At 45.1% G+C, this 23,884-nt stretch overlaps 1 protein-coding gene across 1 annotated transcript in view; it reads right to left on the bottom strand.

The window, feature by feature from the left end:
- Positions 1–23,884, bottom strand: part of RGS12 (regulator of G protein signaling 12) — a 319,121-nt gene that overhangs the window by 268,552 nt on the left and 26,685 nt on the right. The window contains exon 2 of the mRNA XM_040335346.1: positions 13,548–15,464. Within this exon, the coding sequence (XP_040191280.1) occupies positions 13,548–15,389 (1,842 nt within the window). The 5' untranslated portion in view covers positions 15,390–15,464. The remainder of the gene's footprint in view (positions 1–13,547; positions 15,465–23,884) is intronic.

Below are 23,884 nucleotides of genomic sequence, written 5' to 3'. Positions count from 1 at the left end.
TCTGATGAGGCGGCACTGATGGGCACTCATGAGGTGGCACTGATAAGGTGGCATTGATGATTACTGATGAGGACGCACTGATATGTAGAATTGATGGGCACAGATAGACGGCACTGATGGGCACAGATGGGCACTGATAGATGGCACTGGATAGGCAGCACTGATAGAGGAGCTACTGACAGGTATTACTGATTGGCATCTGAAGGGCACTGACAGGCAATACTGATGGGGCACTAATTGGCACATTGATAGGCACTGAAAGGCGTTACTGGTGGGCACCTTTCATGGGGGCTGCATTGATAATTAATGTGCTGATTATCAGTGCAGAACCCCCCCTCCCCCAGATAAGGGAAAGACGCCAATTGGCTCTCCCTGTCAGCGCAAACCGAGGAAAGTCATTTACCGACACTTCCTGGTTCACGCTGTGATCAGTCACAGCTGATCACGTGGTAAGGAACCTCCGTTAGAGGCTCTTTACCACGATCAGAGATGGGGTGTGTCAGCATTTTATCCTGAAAGACGTCATATAACAGTCAGGATAACAAAACCACTGCCCGGCGTCATTCTGCTATAAGCCAGGCAGAAAGTGGTTAATAAACCAATATTAAAGTGGTTGTAAACCCCTTCGGGGAAGTTACACCTACAGGTAAGCCTAGATTAAGGCTTACCTGTAGGTGATTTCAATATCTCCGAGAAATTTTCAATTTCCCTGAGCGCCACTTTCTGGGAATGTGTCGTTTTGAAAGGGCACTCTGTGCCGTTTTAAGCCAGGGTAATGCCATGAAAAGCGGCTCCCCCGCACATGCACGGAGTGATGTCATTGTCGCTCTGGCCAATCACAGCGGCGATACCCAGAAGTAACCTCCGGGAGAGATGTCGCCGCTGGGGGGGGGGGGGGAAGGACTGCTGCAGGGGCTTCGATTTAAGGTAAGTAATTCATAATGAGCTAGTATGCCATCATACTAGCTCATTATGCCTTTGTCTTTCAAGTTTGGAAAAAAAAACTTAAAAAGAGGTTTACAACCCCTTTAAGGCCCATCAAGTGCATTGAGGTTTTATTATAATAAAAATCAACAAAAACATTGACATTAAAAGTGATCACAAATTGAAAAATTAAGAATAAAATCAATATGGGGAGTGGCGTACCAAGTCCTACGCGTTTAGTCCGACTAGGACTTTTACTGGGGCCCCAGTAGAAGTCCTATTCAGACGAAACGCGTCTGAATAGGACGCCCGTCATCTCTCAACACCCGTTGGAAGCAGGGCTGTAAGCTCTGGTCCGTTCCACCTATCCAGGAGGATACCATCCATCCAGGGTCTTCAGTCGAGGACTGTCGGGTCCTAACGGCCAAGTTCGTTGTTCCAACTACTCAGAGTCGTCAGACAAGTTGAGCTGATCCGTTTTGGGATTTCCCATGCCTTTATGATCTGCTGTCGCTGACAAGTAGATCTACTGGTTCTGGTAAGCGTATTCTATCTATTTCACATCGGAATAATGTTTTCCCCATGATGATCCATTTGGCTATATGTTTATTTTCTTCACCGTCAACCCACATGTTTTATTGATGGACATTCATTTGTTTGTCACCATTTTTCTTTTTTGTGGACTTATTGGCACATTTATTTATATTGGATTGTTTAGTATATATTTGTTTCACATCCAGTGACTATATGTACCCAGTGAGACACTGAGGTCTCTCCACAATCACCAGCGCTACATTTATATTTAAATGCATTCCGACTCATGTTGGAGATGCAACGCAGCCATTGGCACATACCATCACATTTGGTGGGACTGTGAAGTCATTCGACCGTTCTGGAACCAGATTTTCCAGGCTTACTCAGATCTTTATGATAAGCCCCTTACCCCCTCACCTAATGTCGCACTTCTGTCTATCCTCCCTGTCACCTTTAAGTTCCAGAAACACACCCTCCTCAGATTCTGTCTCAGTACGGGCAGACAGTTGATATCTAGGCACTGGAAGTCTCCCTTGCCCCCGTCCCTGGCTGAATGGGTTAATGAAATGAATGGAGTTATGCTCATGGAAGAACTGCAAGCTAAGGCCCTAGAACGACACGCTAAATTCTCCTTTACGTGGGGAGTTTGGAGGCATTACTCCTCCTCTGATAAACTCAAAAACAGATTGCCACCCCTCACCAGTCCCCCGCCGCCCTAAGGGGCCCAAGGGGACCTAAACACAAGAATTCGATACAGGGCGCTAGGAGCCCGGGCACACCCCCCCCCCCTCTCCCTCCCCGCCCCGCCCCTTCCCCCTTTTACTTTCTTCTCCTCTTCCTGTTTTTCCACCTGTCCTATACCGTTTCTACCTGGTCTACCCCCTATTTCGTCTTCCACTAAATGGGTTGGTTTAGCCATGGCCACCCCGTGCCTTCTTTTGGTATGATCCGAATTCTTTGGCCTGCCTGAAGTTATAGTAGATGTATAAACTTACTGGTTTTCTAGCTCTGAGTGGCACCCCTGCACTTATTAGCCTCTCTTCTCGCTTCTTCCTGGCCTCGGGCGCAGCAGGCTCCCAAGGGGGCGCCCAGGTCGGAAGAGGTGCTTGTTAGTGGTTGAACAATGAATAGCAGGGATCCTTGAATAAATGTTCTTGTTACATTTCAAAGTTTGTTTGTACTGAATTTTATGACGTGGAATATTTCTGCTTAAAATTTTGACAACCGGCCTGCCCGATGTTGGGTGACCGACCTATGTTTTCTATTCTTTTACTTCTTTCAAAAAATTCTTAATAAAAATCTTATTGAACCATATAATTTAAATGAATGGGATTTTGCTTGTTGGCCGTTTTTCTGGTGTTTTCTCTGGCGTTTTTCGAGCTAAAAACGCTCAGGTGCGAATACAGCCTTAGCTCTGGTTCACACTGATACGATTTGACATGTCAAATCAGCGGCAATTGCACCGGTCTAATCGGTGCAACGCCGTAGTTTCTGTACTACTTTTTGTGATGTCCATTGATATCTGTGCAGAAACCCTCACAGATGTCTGTGAAATCGCTGCCGAGATCAGGGCTGACATGTGTGAGGGAAATCGTGCGAGTTCAGCTGAACGGCTTCATTCCCACAGCTCAGTGTGAACCTAGGCTTAGTGGCAGTTAGGAGCAGCTAGTAGCAGTTAGGAGCATTCAGCATATTTTTCTGCTGGAAAAAAACTCCAAGAAACTCTACAAAAAAATTAAAAAATTCTGCTCCTAGAAGCTGAAGCTCAAAAAATGCTAATAGCCTAAAGTAGTGTGCATGTACACAAAGGGCCAGATTCACAGTCAAAATACGCCGGCGTATCTACTGATACTCCGGCGTATTTTCAAATTTGCCGCGTCGTATCTTTAGTTTGAATTCTCAAACCAAGATACGACGGCTTCTGGCTTCGATCCGACAGGCGTACGGTTTCGTACGCCTTCGGATCATAGGTGTAGTATTTCGGCGCCCGCTGGGTGGAGTTTGCGTTGTTTTCCGCGTCGGGTATGCCAATTAGCTGTTTACAGCGATCCACGAAGCTACGCGCACTCGTTGCATTCCCTTACGTCGTCGCTAGTCGGCTTTTCCCGTCGTAAAGTTACGGCTACTATTTCATGGCTTATATTTAGACCAGCCAAGTTAAAGTATGGCCGACGTTCCTGCGTAGAATTTTCAATTTTTTGCGTAAGTCATCCGGGAATAGGAAAGGACGTAACGCACGTCGCCGTTCAAAAAATTACGTCGGTGCGACGTCATTTTGCGAAAAGCACGGCGGGAAATTACAAAACGGAGCATGCGCAGTACGTTCGGCACGGGAACGCGCCTAATTTAAATGATACACGCCCCATTTGAATTAGGCGGGCTTGCGCCGGACGGATTTACAATACGCCGCCGCAAGTTTACAGGCAAGTGCTTTGTGAATCAAGCACTTGCGCTAAAAACTTGCGGCGGTGTAACGTAAATGGGATACGTTACGCTGCCGGAATTGTACATGAATCTGGCCCAAAGGATTTATCTTCTAAGAGCAGAAAAAAATGCTAATAATAGCTTCTAGGAGCTTAAAAAAAACACTAGAGTGATTCACCATATTCAGATTTGAGGGTGAATATTACGTAATCTCTGATCCAGCTGGGTTCTTTCTCCTGTACGTTGTTCGCCGACTAGACTATTTATCTTTGGTCTCCACTTAACTTGGACACGTCAGACATTTTGAGCATAGATGTGTAGCTATGCTCAAAATAACTATGGAATGAAGCCCTGAAGAAGCAGCCGTTGTGCCAGGAAACATGTTGGTAAGCTCCATATAACACCCCTTTATTATCATGCTTGTTTACTTATTTGTACATGTTTTTTTGTATATATTTCAATAAATGTTTGTTTTAATGAATATGTGTATGCTATATCATCAGGGAATTACCACTTAAAGGGGTTGTAAAGCCTTGTGTTTTTTCACCTTAATGCATCCTATCCATCAAGGTACAAAAACACCTTGCACTGTCCGCCCGCCACCCCCTCCCCCCAGAACTTCCGTGGGCGTGATACCGAGTCATTCTCCCCACGGCTTCTTGGCTCTTTATTGGATAGATTGATAGCAGTGCAGTCACTGGCTCACGTTGCTGTCAATCAAATCCAATGACGTGACCGCCGGAGGCGGGGCCGAGTCATACACTCGGCAACTATGTACGCTGAGTGTATGAGACGGGAGCCCGCAAGGTAACCCCCTTGGGAGAGCGCTTCCCAGAGGGGGTTAGTTATTGCGGGGAGGAGCCAATAGAGACCGCCGTGGGACCCCAAAAGAGGACAATCGGGGGGCACTCTGTGCAAAACTAACTGCACAGTGGAAGTATGACATGTTTGCTTTTCGTTTTAAATTTTTTATAACACAACCTTCAGTACCACTTTAACGCCCATTCCTTCATACCGTATTTATTCAAGTATAACGCGCAAAATTTTATACCAAAAAAAAAAAATCAAAGTTTTGGGTGCGCGTTATAAACGAGGACTGGGGTGGGGTGGCAGTGGCGGGACCGATACCAAGTATTAGCGGGAGTACTCGTACTCCCGCTAATACCGCCGATACTAGAATAGAAAACTTCCCCCCTCCCCTGCTGCCGCCGCCACCAACGCCGCTACAACGTTAATCACTGCGGCGCGGGGAACATTACAGACAGCTTTCGTTTGAATAGCTGTTTTCCCCGCCGCGCATAGACACTCCCCCTTGGACGGATCTGTCCAATCGCGAGCAAGGGGAAGTGTCTATGCGCGGCAGGGAAAACAGCTGTTCAAACGAACGCTGTCTGTAATGTTCCCGCGCCGCGGTGATTAACAGTAGGTGGCTGCATATACAGGGGACATGGCTGAACATACGGGGGACATGGCTGGACATACGGGGGACATGGCTGGACATACGGGGGACATGGCTGGACATACGGGGGACATGGCTGGACATACAATAAATGATTTTATACCGATTTTTAATCGAAAATTAGGGGTGCGCGTTATACACGTGTGCGCGTTATACTCGAATAAATACGGTAGTCGTTTCTGTGATCCAAATTACTTGTTATTAACTTGACACATTTGCAACTTTTTTTAACCAATTAGTAATGGTCCTCCTGTATGTTAAAGCTGAATTCTAGGAAATGTAAAATTGTAACTGTACAATTGTAAATGTAAAATTAATTTTGTTATGCTTTTAAAAAGTTACAAACAATTTTCAAGATGTGGTCTAGTTAGCAAAAGGGAAAAAAAATGTCAGTAAACAGAATATAAAAAGACAAGTGCCAATGAGCAAATATGATCACCAGACTATTACAATTACCCAATAAAAAAGGTCAAAGGGGACATGGAGAGCTCATTAACCCTTAGGCTCCATGCACACCGGCTAAAATCGCTGCTTCTACAGGAGTTGTGTGTTTTCCTGTAGAAGGAGCTCAATGGTCTCCTAGGTGTCCATGCACATTAGGATGATTACAGGCATATTTTAAGCTCAATGTTTAGAGGCAGGAAAAAAAATCTGGTTTGCGTTTTTGATTGGAGCTTTCTGGCAGAAAAAAAACCCAGCTAAACTCTCCTAAACTTTGTACAAAAAAAAAACTCCATATGAAATATGTTTTAGCTTACTAAAGTCCGGCTGGTGAAATAAGAATTCGAATTGCTTGCTATGGCTTACAGCACTTTGCCTTATTATATCTAAGCTCCCAGCAAAAAGCTAAAATACTGTATACGAACCTAAAAAAAAAAAAAAAAAAAAAAAAGGAAGATTTACAATGCTGCCAGCCATTCCTGGAATTCACACACTCATGCTTCACCACCTGGTGGGCAATTAAATCCTCATTACCTCCAGATGCTGACTGGACAGTGAAGGGCTATGGTAAATAGACAGCACTGTGCAACAAAATAAAATGCATTGGTTCACAGTGATGAGCCTTCTTTATTTTAACCTCTTTCCCACCGGGCTTGTTTTTCAGATTCGGTGTTTACAAGACTAAAACAGTTTTTTTTGCTAGAAAATTACTTAAAACCCCCAAACATTATATATATTTTTTTCTAACACCCTAGAGAATAAAATGGCAGTCATTGCAATACTTTTTGTCACACCGTATTTGTGCAGCGGTCTTACAAGCGCACTTTTTTTGAAAAAAAAAACACTTTTTTAAATTAAAAAATAAGACAACAATAAATTTTGCCCAATTTGTTTATATATTGTGAAAGATAATGTTACGCCGAGTAAAATGATACCAAACATGTCACGCTTAAAAATTGCGCCCGCTCGTGGCATGACGTCAAACTTTTACCCTTAAAAATCTCGATAGGCGACGTTTAAAAAAATCTACAGGTTGCATTTTTTGAGTTACAGAGGAGGTCTAGGGCTAGAATTATTGCTCTCGCTCTAACGATCGCGGCGATACCTCACTTGTGTGGTTTGAACACAGTTTTCATATGCGGGCACTACTCGCGTATGCGTTCGCTTCTGTGCACGAGTTCGTCGGGACGGGGCGCTTTAAAATATTTTTTTTTTGTTTTCTTATTTATTTTTATTTATTTCGTAAATTTTTTACACTGAAATAAAAAAAAAATGTATCACTTTTATTCCTATTACAAGGAATGTAAACATCCCTTGTAATAGAAAAAAGCATGACAGGTCCTCTTAAATATGAGATCTGGGGTCAAAAAGACCTCAGCTCTCATATTTAGACTTAAATGCAAAAAAAATAAAAAAAAATTGAAACTGTCATTTTTTCAAATGACAAAAAAAAAATGTTTCTTTAAGACGCTGGGCGGGACTGACGTTTTGACGTCACTTCCGCCCAGCAGAGCTATGGGGACGGGTGAAGGACATTTTTCTCTCACTCGCAACCCCAGTCAGCTGCTGAACGGACCGATCGCCTCCGCCGCTACCGACGGCTCAGGTAAGCGGCGGAGGGCGCGGGAGAGCGGGGCCCCTCTCCCGCCACCGATAACGGCGATCTTGCGGCGAATCCGCCGCGAAGACCGCCGTTATTGTGTACACCACCGCCCACTGAAGAGAGATGGATATCTGGGTTGTGGCAGCAGCTGCTGCCGTTACCGAGATATCCATCTTTAAAAAGAGGACGTCTTTTTGACATGGGGCGGTGGTCAAGAGGTTAATTTTGTTTCACAGGGACTTACGGGAACCTAAAACTAAAAGTATTTAAAATGACATTGAGCCTAGGTTCATACTGATGCGGGTTAGAAATTGTGCGAGTTCAGCTGAGGTTGAAGAAGTTAAAGGGGTTGTAAAGCTTTGTGTTTATTCACCTTAATGCATCACATGCATTAAAGCGGAGTTCCGGCCACAATTTCACTTTTTAAATATAAATACCCCTGTAATACACAAGCTTAATGTATTCTAGTAAAGTTAGTCTGTAAACTAAGGTCCGTTTTGTTAGGTTGTTACAGCATTTAGACACTTTATAAAATAGAAATTGACTGGGGCCATCTTAAGTGTGGGCATCATGAAGCCAGACTGTATGACTTCCTGGATTTCAGCCTTGCAGATCTGGCACATGCTCAGTGCTGCACAAGCAGTGTCAGATTAGGTTTCAGCACCTGTGCTGTCCAAGTCACATGATTCTTTGAGACTGGGGAATGCACAGACTCCTGGAAAGTTAGACCCACTACATTCCCAGGAGTCTGTGCGGTGTAGGTTAGGAAGCATTAAGCACCTAGGTGCAGGAAGTGGGAAGATTAACTATTCTGCCTAGCAACAACACTTTGAAGGCATCTAAAAAAAAAAAATTTTTTCGTAAAGGACTAATGACATTTTTTTAAAACTACTGATGTAATGTTATATTTATGGGTGGAACTCCACTTTAAGGTGAAAAAACACCTTGCACTCTCCGCCCCCCCCCCCGAGCCCCCATTTTACTTACCTGAGCTCCAAATCTCTGTGGGCGCCATTCTGCGTTCTCTCCATGGCTGATCGGCTTCTCATTGGATAGATTGATAGCAGCGCAGCCATTGGCTCCCGCTGCTGTCAATCTAATCCAGTGACACGAAACCCCCCCCCCCCCCCCCCCGCCTGAGTCATACACTCGGCGGCTATGCAGGGGAGCGCGCCGCGCAAGAGAACTTCCCAGAGGGGAGCCAAGACGGTCGCCGTGGGACCCCAGAGGAGGACGTTCGGGGCCACTCTGTGCAAAACGAACTGCACAGTGGAGGCAAGCTCGACATGTTTGTTATTTAAAAATAAACATAAAATACTGAACCTTTAGTATCCCTTTAAGGGGGTTGATTTAGTAAAACTGGAGAGTGCAAAATGTGGTGCAGCGGTGCATGGGAGCCAATCAGCTTCTAACTTCAGTTTGTTCAATTAAGGGGTCACTAAACCCACATCATAAAAAACTATCAATAAATGTTGTACTGTTTTACATGTTCATACTCACTTAAAGCGGTAGTTCACCCTCACTGACATGATTTTTCCATCGAGACAGGCATTGTAGCGCGAGCTACAGTATGCCTGTCCCGATTTTTTTACCCCCGTACTCACTGTGTACTCGTACATTAAAGATTTCGGCTCCCGCGGGGAATGGGCGTGCCTATGGAGAGGGAGGATGATTGACGGCCGGCCCTGGCACGTCACTCTCCCCGAAGACAGCCGGAGTAGGTCTCGGCTCTTCACGGCGCCTGCGCACAGGCTATGCGCAGGCGCCGTGAAGAGCCAAGCCTATTTCGGCTATTTCCGGAGAAGCGTGACGTGCCAGAGCCGGCCGTCAATCATCCTCCGTCTCCATAGGCACGCCCATTCCCCGAGGTGAGTCGGTATCTTCGATGTACGAGTACAAGGTGAGTACGGGGATAAAAAAAATCGGGACAGGCATACTGTAGCTCGCGCTACAATGCCTGATTTTATGGTAGAGGAAAAAAAATTTTTTTTTTTGGGTTTATAGGGTGAACCCCCGCTTTAAGCCTCGTGAACACACAGTGGGCTAGATTCAGATAGGTTAGCGGATCTTTAGATCCGCGTAACCTATCTGATTTACGATCCGCCGGCGCAAGTTTTTGTTCAGAAAGCACTTGCCTCTAAAGTTGCGCTGGCGGATCGTAAATCCCCCGGCGGAATTCAAATTCCGCGGCTAGGGGGCGTGTAGAATTTAAATCAGGCACGTCCCCGCGCCGAACGAACTGCGCATGCGCCGTCCGCTAAATTTCCCAGCGTGCATTTCTCCAAATAACGTCGCTAGGACGTCATTGGTTTCGACGTGAACGTAAATTACGGCCATCCGTATTCGCGAATGACTTACGCAAACAACGTAAAAAATTCAAAATTCGACCCGGGAACGACGGCCATACTTAACATAGGATACGCCGCATATAGCAGGGGTAAATATCCGCCGGAAAAAGCCGAACGCAAACGACGTAAAAAAAAAAGCGGCGGGCGTTCGTTTCTGAATCGGCGGAAATCCTCATTCGCATATTCGCCGCGTGAAAAAAACAAAACGCCACCTAGCGGCCGGCCTGGAATTGCAGCCTAAGATCCGACGGTGTAAGTCACTTACACCTGTCGGATCTTAGGGAGATCTATGCGGAACTGATTCTATGAATCAGGCGCATAGATCCCTTGACGGAACTCAGAGATACGACGGCGTATCAGGAGATACGCCGTCGTATCTCTATCTGAATTCGGGCCAGTATGATTGTTGGCCAACCGAGCGTCCGATTTTTGTCAAAAGGGTGTGTGCCAGGATCTTGTCTTGCATACTAACGGTACACAATTGTCGTGCCACAAACACGAACGTAGTGACGTACTGCGAGGAATTTCAGCTCTTGAGCGCCACTCTTTGGGCCCCTTCTGCTAATTTTGTGTTTGGTGAGCATATATTCTGAGAATGCGCGTTTCTACTTTTGTGTAATGGATTTGTGCACTGACCATACGAAAATCAGACAACAGAACGCTGTCCGCCAAAAATGTACTAGCCTGCCATCCAACATTTATTGGCCGAAAGTTGGACAACAATTGTCAAAAGGAGCGTGCTAGCGGTCAGATTTTAGGACAACAGACAATCCCCTGCCAACAATCGTATCGTGTGTACGAGGCTTTAGTCACTATGAGATTCGTTTTTTTTATGCTGCAAAAAAACTGGTTGATCCTGCTGCTCTCTATCTCCACCTTCTGTACAAATTCAGCTAGGGATTTTGCAGCTATGGTGGTAACTCTGCACACGCTCAGTTTTCAGTGAGTTTCTATGCTACAGCTGAGCATTTCCTCCCCATCACATCTGAGCAGCCCATGTGGACTATAGAGTCACACACTAGTGGGCTTATGCACAGTGGTAAATTACAGCCCACTCCCTTCCTCCTCCATGTCCACTAACCAGCTAAACACAATGGGGGCTGGATATTACATGTAGATTAATGGAGGCTTCACCTCCCTATTAATTTAAGACTCAGGCTGGAGGGGTGTGACACAGCCTGTGACTGGCAGAAATAAGCCAACACCATGTTATTGCCAAGAAATAATAAAAACGTGATTTCAAATATATACTTGTATGACAATTTAAAAGAAGTTTATTGATAATCAATTATTTATTTTTACTCAGTATCCCAAAGGCTGTTTAATTCTGAACATGTGACCAGAAGCAGTGGACTAGAAGCTCCTCCTGCTCGTTTCCCTGCAGACAGGCTGGCAAAGAGCCGGGTCACGTGACAGCTGTATGTCGATTAGGAAAAAGGTACTTGGATGTTTTTTTTATTAAAATAATTACAGTGCCATCATCCACATACAGAAATAGAAGAGACAATCTAAATTAAACTGTGTGGGGCAGATCCAGGTAGATCGGTGCATTCTTCCGTCCGGCGTAGCGTATCTATGATACGCTACGCCGCCGTAACTTAGTTTTTTTTTGGTATCCTGAAAGAATTTCCGCCGTAAGTTACGGCCGCGTAGCGTAACTTAGGTGGCGTAAGAGCGCGCAATTCAAATCGATGTGATGGGGGCGTGTTTTAGGTTAATACGTCGTGACCCGACGTAAATTACATATTTTTTTTAACGGCGCATGCGCCGTCCGTGGGGGTATCCCAGTGCGCATGCTCAAAATTAAACCGGAACAAGCCAATGCTTACGATGGTGACGTCATTCTACGCAAAGCCCTATTCGCGAACAACTTACGCAAACAACGTAACATTTTCAAAATTCTACGCGGGAACGACGGCCAAACTTAACATTGAGTACGCCTCATATAGCAGGGGTAACTATACGCCGAAAAAAGGCTTCCGGAAACGACGTAAAAAAATGCGCCGGCCAGACGTACGTTCGTGGATCGCCGTATCTAGCTAATTTGCATACTCGACGCGGAATTCGACGGAAACGCCACCTAGCGGCCAGCGTAAATATGCACCTACGATCCGACGGCGTACTAAGACGTACGCCTGTCGGATCGATCCCTCATTCAGTCGTATCTTGTTTTGTGTATATAAAACAAAGATACAACGGGGAACTTTGAAATTACACGGCGTATCAATAGATACGCCGGCGTAATTCGTTTGTGGATCTGCCCCTGTGTGTTTAGTACCACTTTAAGCTTTGACAAAAAATCCTGGAAGACAATTTATTTCTATGCAGCGCCGAACCAGATTTTGCATTACACCTTGCTTTGTGTACTGGTCCAAATCCTTTGGTGGAGGGGGGATTATGGTGTGGGGTTGTTTTTCAGGGGTTGGGCTTGGCCCCTTAGTTCCAATGAAGGGAACTCTTTAAGCGTGGCCCCTTCCTTTTCCAACATGACTGAGCACCAGTGCACAAAGCAAGGTCCATAAAGACATGGATGAGCAAGTTTGAGGTGGAGAAACTTGACTGACCTGCACATAGTCCCGACCTTAGCTGGATAGAAAACCTTTAAGATTAATAAGTGCGGAGACTGCGAGCCAAGACGTCTCGTCCGCATCAGTGCCTGACCTCACAAAAGTGCTTCTGAAAGAATCCACAAACATTTCCATAGACACACTCCTAAACCTTGTGGACAGCCTTCTCAAAAGAGTCAAAGCTGTCGTAGTTGCAAAGGTGGGCCAATTCAATATTGAACCCTATGGACTAAGACTGGGATGTCATTCATGTGCGTGTAAAGGCAGGTGTCCCAATACTTTTGGCAATATAGTGTGTGCTATATATATATATATATATATATATATATATATATATATATATATATATATATATATATATATATATATATATATATATATATATATATATATATATATATATATATATATATATATATATATATATATATTTATTTTTCCCCCCCCAAGGTAGAGATTATGGGCCAGATTCACATAGAATTGCCCTGGCGCAGCGTATCAGAGATACGCTACGCCGCATCTTACCTGGCTCCAAGTCGAATCCAGGAAGATTTCACGCCGTAAGTTACGTCGGCGTAGTGTATTTCTCGGCGCGTATTTCAAATTTGGCGAGTAGGGGGCGTGATTCATTTAAAATGTCCCCGCGCCGATTGAAATGCGCATGCTCCGTTTCGAAATTTCCCGCCGCGCTTTGCGCAAAATGACAACGCACCAATGTCATTTTTTGAACTTAGACGTGAGTTACGTCCTTTCCTATTCACGGACGACTTACGCAAAAAAAAAAAAAAATTTGACGCGGGAACGACGGGCATACTTTAACATGGCAAGTCTATCTATACGCCACGAAATAGCAGCTTTAACTATACGCCGGGAAAAGCCGACTAGCGGCGACGTAAGAGAATGCGACGGCCGCGTGTACCTTCGTGGATCGACGGAAAAAGCTAATTAGCATACCCGACGCGGAAAACGACGCAAACTCCACCCAGCGGGCGCCGAAGTATTGCACCTACGATCCGAAGGCGTACGAAGCCGTACGCCTGTCGGATCGAAGCCAGAAGCCGTCGTATCTTGGTTTGAGGATTCAAACTAAAGATACGACGCGGCAAATTTGAAAGTACGCCGGTGTATCAGTAGATACGCCGGCGTACTTGCTCTGAGAATCTGGCCCTATATTTTTATGACAGTGTATTTTACCATTACATGCCGCCACGATCATTTTCATTAAGAAGCGAGTCAAACTTTCTTACCTTTCGGTGTTCTCTGGACTTCTTAGCCGCATGTAAAGCCCCTAAAATATTATGTATGTCAAAGGCTTTTTTAGACCAATCATCTTTGCACGCAGGGGGTTGCACAAAGTTTCCTTCCACTCTGTATCTGTCGGCAGGAATTTTACTCATTGGAGGAGGTAAAGTTCCACAGTTGACACTGGACCATCCATCTGTGGAGTCAGCATAAGACTCCTGATCACTGACATTCCCTTGCTGCCAATCTCGTATTACATGAACAGGCAACCATTTTTTCTGGCCTCCAACATCCATTGGGCCAGCTTTCTTTGGGGGATGTGGTGGTCCTCTTGGTGGAATAACAGGAACCTCAATTCGTGCCGATGGACCCAAATGCTTCTTGTAGTTCTGCGGTTTATCAGCTGCTGGAAAATGGCTATCATCCTCATTGGAATATCCATTCCAGTGTGGAACTGATGGATTCTGTGCTCTGCCACCAGGATTCTCCCATAGTCCGCGAGGGATGTGTTTATTTGGGGCACTTCCCAAGTCAACAACCAACACCCTGTTTGTTTTCTCCTCTTGGTTAAAATTGCCAATTCCACTATCACTATTACTGCTGGTGCTGTTATTCTGATGGGCATCAGCATCATTGTCGAGAAACGCTCTTGCCCTCATACCTTCAATCAACTCACCCATGTCTCTGTAAAGAACAGATACAAACTGTAGAACTGGCATTGAAGATGGTGGGAACTCCAAGCACCCATTGGTGTCTGGATCTGGTGTACATTCAAATGCAAATCTCCTGGCAATACCCTGATGTATTTTATGGTGGAATAATTCCGGATCCACCATAAACACATGACAAGATGTCCTTAAAATTCCTTCTTCATCTTGTGCCAAGCTTTGATCATCATTACTTTGCATGGTGACAAGTCCAAAAAACCTCTTGTCATCAGGACACACAGCACTGAACGCCAGTTTTTCAGCAGGGTACACGGCTATAATACCCAACTTATCACTGCAAAGCTGAATGTTGTCATGCATGATTTTCATGAGCACCAAGGAATGGATTTTTTGTTCAGCTCTTAGGCGTCTCATACACCCACGGATAGCCTGCAAGCTATCATACTCAAGGTTGGAACTTGTGGAAGGAAGTTCGATAGAGCCAAGATAGCCAACGATCATACCAACATTTAAAATACTTGCATCCAGCTCAAAGTCCTCCAGGTTCTGAACCCCATTGGCGAACACAGAGTCGTTGTTTATCATTTTTGATATTTCGTCTGTTGAAAGAAATTCTGCACTGTGTTTGCTTTTCTCCCTTCTCATTTCATAATTTGAAGCAGACATTGACCTTGACCTCTGTTTTGGTGCATGGTTGTCTGTCTTTCCACCAGATACCGGGTTCTCAAAAATCATGCTGAATATTCCTCCGGACTGCATCTCTTCTACAACTCTCTCTGCTCGGTTTATGCCCATGGCTTTTGAATCAAGCCTTGGTCTCAAGCAAGTTTTACCCTCATAATAGGCAATTTCTTCATCGCTAGAGCATAAATCCATGTGACGAGCGCCTTCAGAGATGACCATATGAAGAACACCAGAACATTTTCCAATTAATTTGACCACATCTTCATGAGATGCCTTTTTGACATTAATTTCGTTGACTACACAAATCTGATCCCCGGGTTTAAGTCCTACAAACTCAGCAGGGCTATCCTTAATCACGTTACCTATGGTACAAGGGGACTGTCCAGAAAGAGTAAAACCATAACCAGCTCTTCCTCGCGCCACCTCAACGTTTCTAAGACGATGAGAGTTGTGCATTTTTATACGATTCTTGGTGGGATCAAACGGCCTATGCATTTCATTTACATAAGATGTTGAGGAATCTTGCTGACAAAAATACCAGTCCAACTTCAACTCGTCTGCCGCGGACTCCTGGAAAACACAAATACAAAACACATTACACATCTGTCTTCCATTGAATCCCTTTCCTGGGCCAATAAACATTCAGTACAGCTAGACAAAAATGTTAACAAATATTTCCTCACTCTGCAAGCAAACCATTAACAGAAAGAATACAAGTACAAAAAGGTAAAACATGTTAGTGCATTACCGTAATTATCATCCATTTAATTCCATCTTGTCAATAAACTTATATTTAAATTATTATTATTTTTTAAATGACAAAACTGAAAAAATACCTGGCAAATGTTGACACTGTTCAAGCAGATTAAAAGCCTACAAAATAGGTAGACTTTCAGGAAATCTACAGTATGTTTTAGACCCCTTTCACACTGGGGCGGCGGGTCTGTAAGGCCCCGTACACACGACCGGATCTATCCGCTGGGATTTATCCGCGGATCTGTTCCAGCGGATAGATCCGGTCGTGTGTAGGCCCGAGCAGACAATTTTCAGGGGACATTTGTCCAGCCGACGGATTCCCAGCGGATAAAAATTTCTTAGCATGCCAAGAAATCTATCCGCTGGAATCCTGTCCCTCGGACTTATCCGGTCGTCTGTACAGACTCACCGGATAAGTCCGTCCGATCCCCATCCCTCGCATGCGTCGGAATGATTCGACGCATGCGTGGAATAATTTACCTTCCAGCGTCGCGCACGTCGCCGCGTCATCATGACGTCGCGGACACGTCGCGACACGTGACCGCGGATGTTTTCCGCGCGGATTTTGATCTGATGGTGTGTACAAGCCATCAGATCAAAATCCGGAGGAGAAATGTCCGCTGGAAACGGTCCGGCGGACCGTTTCCAGCGGAAATCCTCTCGTCTGTACGAGGCCTTAGTGGTAAAGCATCGCTAGATTTAGCAGCGATTTACCGCTGTTTGAGGCCCCATACACACGATAGAATTTATCCGCGAATACGGTCCAGCGGACCGTTTCCGCGGATAAATCCTCTCGAGGATTTCGGCGGATTTTCATGCGATGGAGTGTACACACCATCGCATTGAAATCCGCCCCGAAATCCTCTGGCGATGACGTGTCGCGGCGACGTGCGCGACGCTGTCATATAAGGAATTCCACGCATGCGTCGAATCATTACGATGCATGCGGGGGATCCCTTCGGACGGATGGATCCGGTGAGTCTATACAGACCAGCGGATCCATCCGTTGGGATGGACTCCAGCAGATGGATATGTTCTGCATGTCAGCGAATATTCGATCTGCTGGAATCCATCCCAGGGGAGATATATCCGCGGAAACAGATCCGCTGGCATGTACACACCATAGGATCTATCCGCTGAAACCCATTTGCTGGGATTTATCTGCGGATGGATTCTATGGTGTGTACGGGGCCTAAGTGTTGCTTTTCGGCTACTAGCGGGCTGCTTTTAACACCCAAGAAGGGGTTAACAAGGGGTTATAAGCGCCCGTCCTGCGGCGCTTGCAAATCGCTTTTCAGGCACTTCGGAAGCACTGCCCATTCTTTTCAATAGGCAGGGGTGGTGTAGCAGTGCCGAATACAGCACTCCCACTCCCTCCTAAAGATGCTGCGTGCAGGACTTTTTTTCCTGCCCCGCAAACGCACTGCCCCAGTGTGAAAGCACTCAAGACTTTTACACTGGGGAGACATGACAATCAGTTTTCAGGCGCTTTACAGGTGCTGTTTTTAGCGCTAAAATGCCTCAGTGTGAAAGGGGTCTAAATGCGTTTTTTCTTTTAAGATACGAGTGCAATCAGTTCAATATTAAAAAATATATCTGAAAAATATGCTTGATGTGTAAAGAAGAGTAGCAATACTGAAAAGCAGTGCTGTTTCACAGATCAACATTTGAGACAAAGGTATGACGAAGGCAGTTCCAAGATGATACGATTTTCTTTCCAGTAACCATGGGTTGCAGAAAGAAAAAAAAAAAAAAAAAAAAAATCGATCAATTCCCCTATCAACACAGTCAGTGTTGATGGGGGGAATCCCTTCTGCGGAGCTATTGTGTTCTCTTGGCAGGGGCACAAGAAGCCATCTGGCAATAATCACATCCTGAAAATCCGACATGATGGTCATACCCAAGTTCATCAGCCTGCCCATACATGGTCCAAGATTCGAACCGTCTATTGCCAACTTTAGGCAGGCCATATTTTAAGCTATTTTCTTTCCTTCCACTATGGGTGGAAGGAAAGAAAATTGCTTGATTCCCCCCTCAACACTGGTTGGCAGCGCTATTGTGTTCTGCCAGTGGGGAGCCTTCCCTGGTGGCAGAACATGCTTAGTGTTGACTGCTATAGCCGGTGGGAAAAACTTGACAGGTTGGTTTACACAAGTCGATCAATGGATTGACTTGGGTACAACCAGGGTGCCCATACATGGATTGAAATTCAGCTGATCTACCAACTCATCAATGCAATAAAGTGGGCTACAGGCATGAGCTCCAGGTGCTGGAGATGCGTTGGGATAGAACCAGGATCCCAGGACACGACCCTGGACCAGGCAGCTATGGCCTGGTACAAGGTTTCTCAACTAGGGTTCCTCCAAAAGGTTGCTAAGGCAAGGCTCGACAAATCCCGGTCGCCAGGTCGCCATGGCGACTAGAAATAGCATCCTGGCAACTTGGCTTGAAAGGTGGGCAAAAAAAATGTTTTTTTTGTGAAGTCCCCAGCTCTTCCTTGTGTGAGCTGGCGCCATGTGGTGGTGGCCGTTGGTATTACAAGTTAAGCATTACAAGTTAAACAGCACTTCTAATGTAATTTTTCACTATTTTCACTGCCATCTTCTTCCCTCTAATTAGAACCCCCAAACATTATATATATTTTTTATCCTAACACCCTAGAGAATAAAATGGCGATCGTTGCAATACTTTCTGTCACGCCGTATTTGCGCAGCGGTCTTACAAGCGCACTTTTTTTAATTAAAAAATAAGACAACAGTAAAGTTATCCCCATTTTTTTTAATATTAGAAAAGATAATGTTACGCCGAGTAAATTCATACCCAACATGTCACGCTTCAAAATTGCGTCCGCTCGTGGAATGCCGACAAACTTTTACCCTTTAAAATATTCAAAGGCGACGTTTCAAAAAATCTACAGGTTGCATGTTTTGAGTTACAGAGGAGTTCTAGAGCTAGAATTATTGCTCTCGCTCTACCAATCGCGGCGATACCTCACATGTGTGGTTTGAACACCGTTTACATATGCGGGCGCTGCTCACGTATGTGTTCGCTTCTGCGCGCAAGCTCGTCGGGACGGGGTGCGTTTTCTGGCTCCTAACTTTTTTAGCTGGCTCCTAGATTCCAAGAAAATTTGTCAAACCCTGTGCGAAGGGGTTTCTTGAGCAATCAGCATTTTCAGCCTCTCAGATTAGTTCCTGCTGACACCATTGATCTTTTTAGCTGTAGGGGGTGTCATACTTCCCAAGTGTAAGGAGCATTTTCCCACTGACCATCACACTGATGTATCAGGAGTTGTGGATATAGTCATTTTTAGCATAGGTTCCCTGAGACCGGAAAGTTTATTCAAGGGTTCCTCTGTGTTGAAAAGGTTGAGAAAGGCTGCTCTACTAGATGGACAGAGTGGCAAAGACAGATCGCAGAACAGGGTCTTCATGTAGGATAAAGGCTTTAGGAGGAGCTTCTACCCTTTTATCCGCCAGACTGGTAAACACAGAGTCATATTAAGATAGGAAGCGAGTATAGCGGTTAGCTATGTGATCCAGGATCCAGGAGAAATGGTGTAAAATCGTCAGGATTCCACTTTATAAATAAGCCCCCTAGATTTGGTTTTAGAAGCTAAAACTACCCAATCTCAACAATATACTTTGCTAGAATCGTAAAATGGTCATCCCTATCAACTCTCTTCAAATTAATTTTTTCAAAGAACATTAATATACTCATATCCATTTTTCAGAATCTTACAAGTTTTTCTAACCAAAAACAGTACCAAGGTAGGGTAAGCAATGTTTGTTCTCAAAAACTATCAAGTCCGCCACCACAGATAAAAGCAAAAAGGAACATCTTCCAAGAACTGGAGCTAATGAAATAAAACCTCAAGTGTTCTGTAAGCTAAAAAAATAAAAAATAAAAGCCAAAAGCTTTTCTGGTTACCTACCTACCACCGGACATAACAATCCCACAAACGACAAATCCTTCCTTGAGAAATAGCCAGAAGAGAAATACCTTTTGCAATTAATCTACGTCATTTGTGCCAAACGATTACCTCCTTCAGGATATTGCATTTCAGACACAGGCAATTAATTCCGGTAACAAAATCAACTTGTACTATTCCATTATTACCATGGCTGTGGCACATCCTAGAAACCATGTCACCATTGCACTTAAAGGGGTTGTAAAGCTTCGTGTTTTTTCACCTTAATGCATCCTATGCAATGAGGTGAAAAAGCACCTTGCAGTCACCGCCCCCTCCCCCCCCCCCCAGCCCCTACCTGAGACCCGAATCTCCTTGGGCGCGATCCTGCGTTACTTTCTCAGAGCTCTAGTTGGCTCTTCATTGGATGATTGATAGCAGTGCCTCTCCCCATCCTTAACATTTCCATATATTTTCCTCCCTTCCCTCTCCACTCTATCTTTCACAGAGCAGGAGGCGGGACAATCGTGAACTGAAGGCGCAGCAGCACTGGGCGGGCGAGGAGATGCCGTATTGACTTTTTGGTGAACTGGCGATTGGTTGCTACGACCGCCTCCTAGCAGCCAATCACCTGCCGCCTAACATGACAGGCAGCTACCTCTCAGGTCCCACCCCCAGTCCAGAAATGTCCCGCCTCCCGCAGTCCACTCTTCTACTCTGCTAATAATAGCGGAGGAGGCTGGGGACAAAAGCGGCGACTAAATGGTGCAATCGCCACGGTCCAGAAAGAGCAGTAACGCGGGCTGCCATTTAGTGATGCCTGCACTATGGGAACAAGGTAAGCTGGAGGAATCATATAGGATCGGCTGCTGACAGCTTGGTACCAGATACTACAACATACCTCCAGAGGTCTAGTAGAGTATATGCCTCAACAGGTCAGGGCTGTTTTCGCTGCAAAAGGGGGACCTACTCAGTATTAGGAGAGTGGTCAGAATGTTATGGTTATGGCCAATCGGTGTATGTTGTAACATGGTAACGAGCACGGACACGTGTTATGACATGAAAATATAGGGTACATTGCAGTGCACATTAAAACAAGCGATAATCCACGTCAACCTGCACTCAAAATACATCAAGGAAACACTACAGAAATACAACAAGTGTTTGAGGATTAAAGGATACCAATCATGAGAAAAATTCAAAGGCTGCCATTGTTGACCTCCTTATGAAAATCCAATTTCCTTCAAGTCCCTAAAAAAGTCTGCAGCAGGTTATGTCAGCAATAGAACTATATATGTATGTCTTATGCCGCGTACACACGATCGGATTTTCCGATTAAAAAAGTCAGATGGACTTGTTTCATCAGAAATTCCGATCGTGTGTGGGCCCCATCAGACTTTTTTCCATCGGAGTAAAAAAAAAATAGAACATGTTTTAACCACTTAAGGACCCCTCCACGCCGATATACGTTGGCAGAATGGCACGGCTGGGCACATCAACGTATACGTACGTTGCCCTTTAAGCCCAGCCGTGGGGTCGCGGGCGCACGTGCTCCTGCGACCCGGTCCGAAGCTCCGTGACCGTGGGACCCAATCGCCGCTGGAGTTCCGCGATCGGTCCCCGGAGCTGAAGAACGGGGAGAGCTGTATGTAAATACAGCTTCCCCGTTCTTCACTGGCGGCGTCATCGATCATGTGATCCCTTTTATGGGGGGACACAATCGATGACGTCACACCTACAGCCACACACCCCTACAGTTGTAAACACATATTAGGTCACACATAACCCCTTCAGCGCCCCCTGTGGTTAACTCCCAAACTGCAACTGTCATTTTCACAGTAAACAATGCATTTTAAATGGTCCCAAAAATGAGTCAAAATTGTCCGCCATAATGATCGCCGCCATTAGTAGTAAAAAAAAAATTATTAATAAAAATGCAATAAAACTATTCCCTATTTTGTAAACGCTATAAATTTTGCGCAAACCAACCGATAAACACTTATTGCGGGTTTTTTTTACCAAAAAATAGGTAGAAGAATACGTATCGGCCTAAACTGAGGAAATATTTTTATATTTTTGGGGGATATTTATTATAGCAAAAAACATTGCATTTTTTTCAAAATTGTCGCTCGATTTTTGTTTATAGCGCAAAAAATAAAACCCGCAGAGGTGATCAAATACCACCAAAAGAAAGCTCTATTTGTGGGAAAAAAAGGACACCAATTTTGTTTGGGAGCCACGTCGCACGACCGCGCAATTGTCTGTTAAAGTGACGCAGTGCCGAATCGCAAAACCTGGCCAGGTCCTTTAGCTGCATTTTGGTCCAGGTCTTAAGTGGTTAAATTCTTCTCAAAGGTTTTTATTGAACAAAAGTAAAAAAGGATACAAAACTCCAGAGCATAAGCAGAAAGAAACACAGTCGGTGTGGCGCGGCACACCTCCATACACTTATAAGTAAAATAGCCCCCACTCCCTCCCCCGAGTGGACAGTTCAAAGTTTTCAAGTACAAGCCAAAGCCCGCCATCCCCATCCAACACACTCTAGCAAGTAGACAGTATAACATACCATACACATGTTCCCACCCCTCCCAAGCTTAAAACAAACGGTCATATACAAGATCTATCGGGGCCAGCCACGGGACGTTCAGCCACGGAGCCCACAGTTTTTCATATTTACCGCTGGTCCCTCTCCTCTGATACACAACTTTTTCCAGCCTCAATGTAACCCCCATCTGCATAATCCACTCCTGCACCGTGGGTGGTTCAGTATCTTTCCAGTGCCTCGGGATCATCAAGCGAGCCTGAAACAGGGCTCTACCAATAGCCTGCCTAGGGATATCCCCCACCAGGAGGCTGTCAGCTATCCCCAGTAGACAAATCTTAGGCTCCAAAAGGTATCTGAACCTGGAAAGCCCTGTTAATAGTGTCGATGACCTTTGTCCAATACAAATGGAGCTTTGGGCAGCGCCACAGCAGGTGGATAAGATCGACGTGGTCCCTGCTGCACCTAGTGCAGATGGGATCCACCTCCAATCCCATGCGAGCTAGTCTGGCTAGTGTGTAATGGACCCTTGGAGTATATATAGCTGTGACAGTCTATGTGCCACGTTCAGGGAGCACATGGGGACCACCTGCAGGGCTTCCTCCCACTGCTCATCCTCAAACGCACCCACATCCTGTTCCCACCGGGCCACCACCTTTGAAGGGGCGCCCAGAAGGAAAAGATTCAGCAGCATGGCATAGCAACTGGATATAAACCCCTTGTAGGTAGACACTTCGAACAGATAGTCAAGATCGGTGCCGAGTCTATGGACCACACATCTGCCTCCCTCTGGGCATCAAACGCACGTCTAAGCTGCAAATAAAAGTACATGGATGGCGGTAACCGAAAGTCAGCACTGAGCTCCTGGAAGGATCTCAGGCTGCCCGCTCTAGTTATGTGCGTCATAAGGGACACCCCATAATGTTTCCACTTCAGACCATACAGTATTTTAGCTATTCCCGGTAGTATTGATTATCCCAAATGGGGCTGTATTTAGTGAACCCTGTCACCCCCTGTAGCATCCTGATCTTGTTATGTTTTAAATTCTTCCGATGGGAAATTCTGATCGTCTGTGTGGAATTCCATCGAAGAAAAATTCACGCATGCTCAGAATCAAGTCGACGCATGCTCGGAGGCATTGAACTTAATTTTTCTCAGCTCGTCGTAGTGTGTTACGTCACCGCGTTTTGGACGGTCAGAATTTAGTCTGACAGTGTGTATGCAAGACAGCTTGAATGGATTTCCGATGAAAAAATCCATTGGATTTTAGACCATCGGATACTCCGATCGTGTGTACGTGGCATTACATGACAGTTTTTAATGTAATCCTTTCTATTGTCAAAGACTAATTCTGTTGGACAACATTAAAAGAAATATAAAGAAATGGATCATAGTATATCCAAAAACACTACAGTCTTGTATCATCCGAGTTATTTAAAGTTAATATAGAACTCAGGCAATAAAGAGATGAAACAAATCCTCCTACAAGTTATACCCGTTTATCTGTAACCTTCTCTCCTGTAGAGCCTTCTAAAACACACAGATCATTGGGGCAGTTCATTTCCCAACAGGCTGAGGTGTTGGCTTAAAGTTCTATCAATGACGCACACAGACAGCAGAGATAGGAGATATCACAGAGGAATCACATTCGGTCCTTTGAATTGAGGCAAGTAGAAGGATATGCTTTGTTCATTTTTCATGGCTGATGCCGCATACACACGATCATTTTTCAGCATGAAAAAAAAAGTTTTTCAACTTCATCATTAAAACGACGTTGCCCAC

Source organism: Rana temporaria, chromosome 1 (genome assembly GCF_905171775.1).
Source record: "Rana temporaria chromosome 1, aRanTem1.1, whole genome shotgun sequence".
Lineage (NCBI taxonomy): Eukaryota > Metazoa > Chordata > Amphibia > Anura > Ranidae > Rana > Rana temporaria.
The sequence above is the reverse complement of the archived record's forward strand: the minus strand, read 5'-3'. Positions and strand labels throughout refer to the sequence as shown.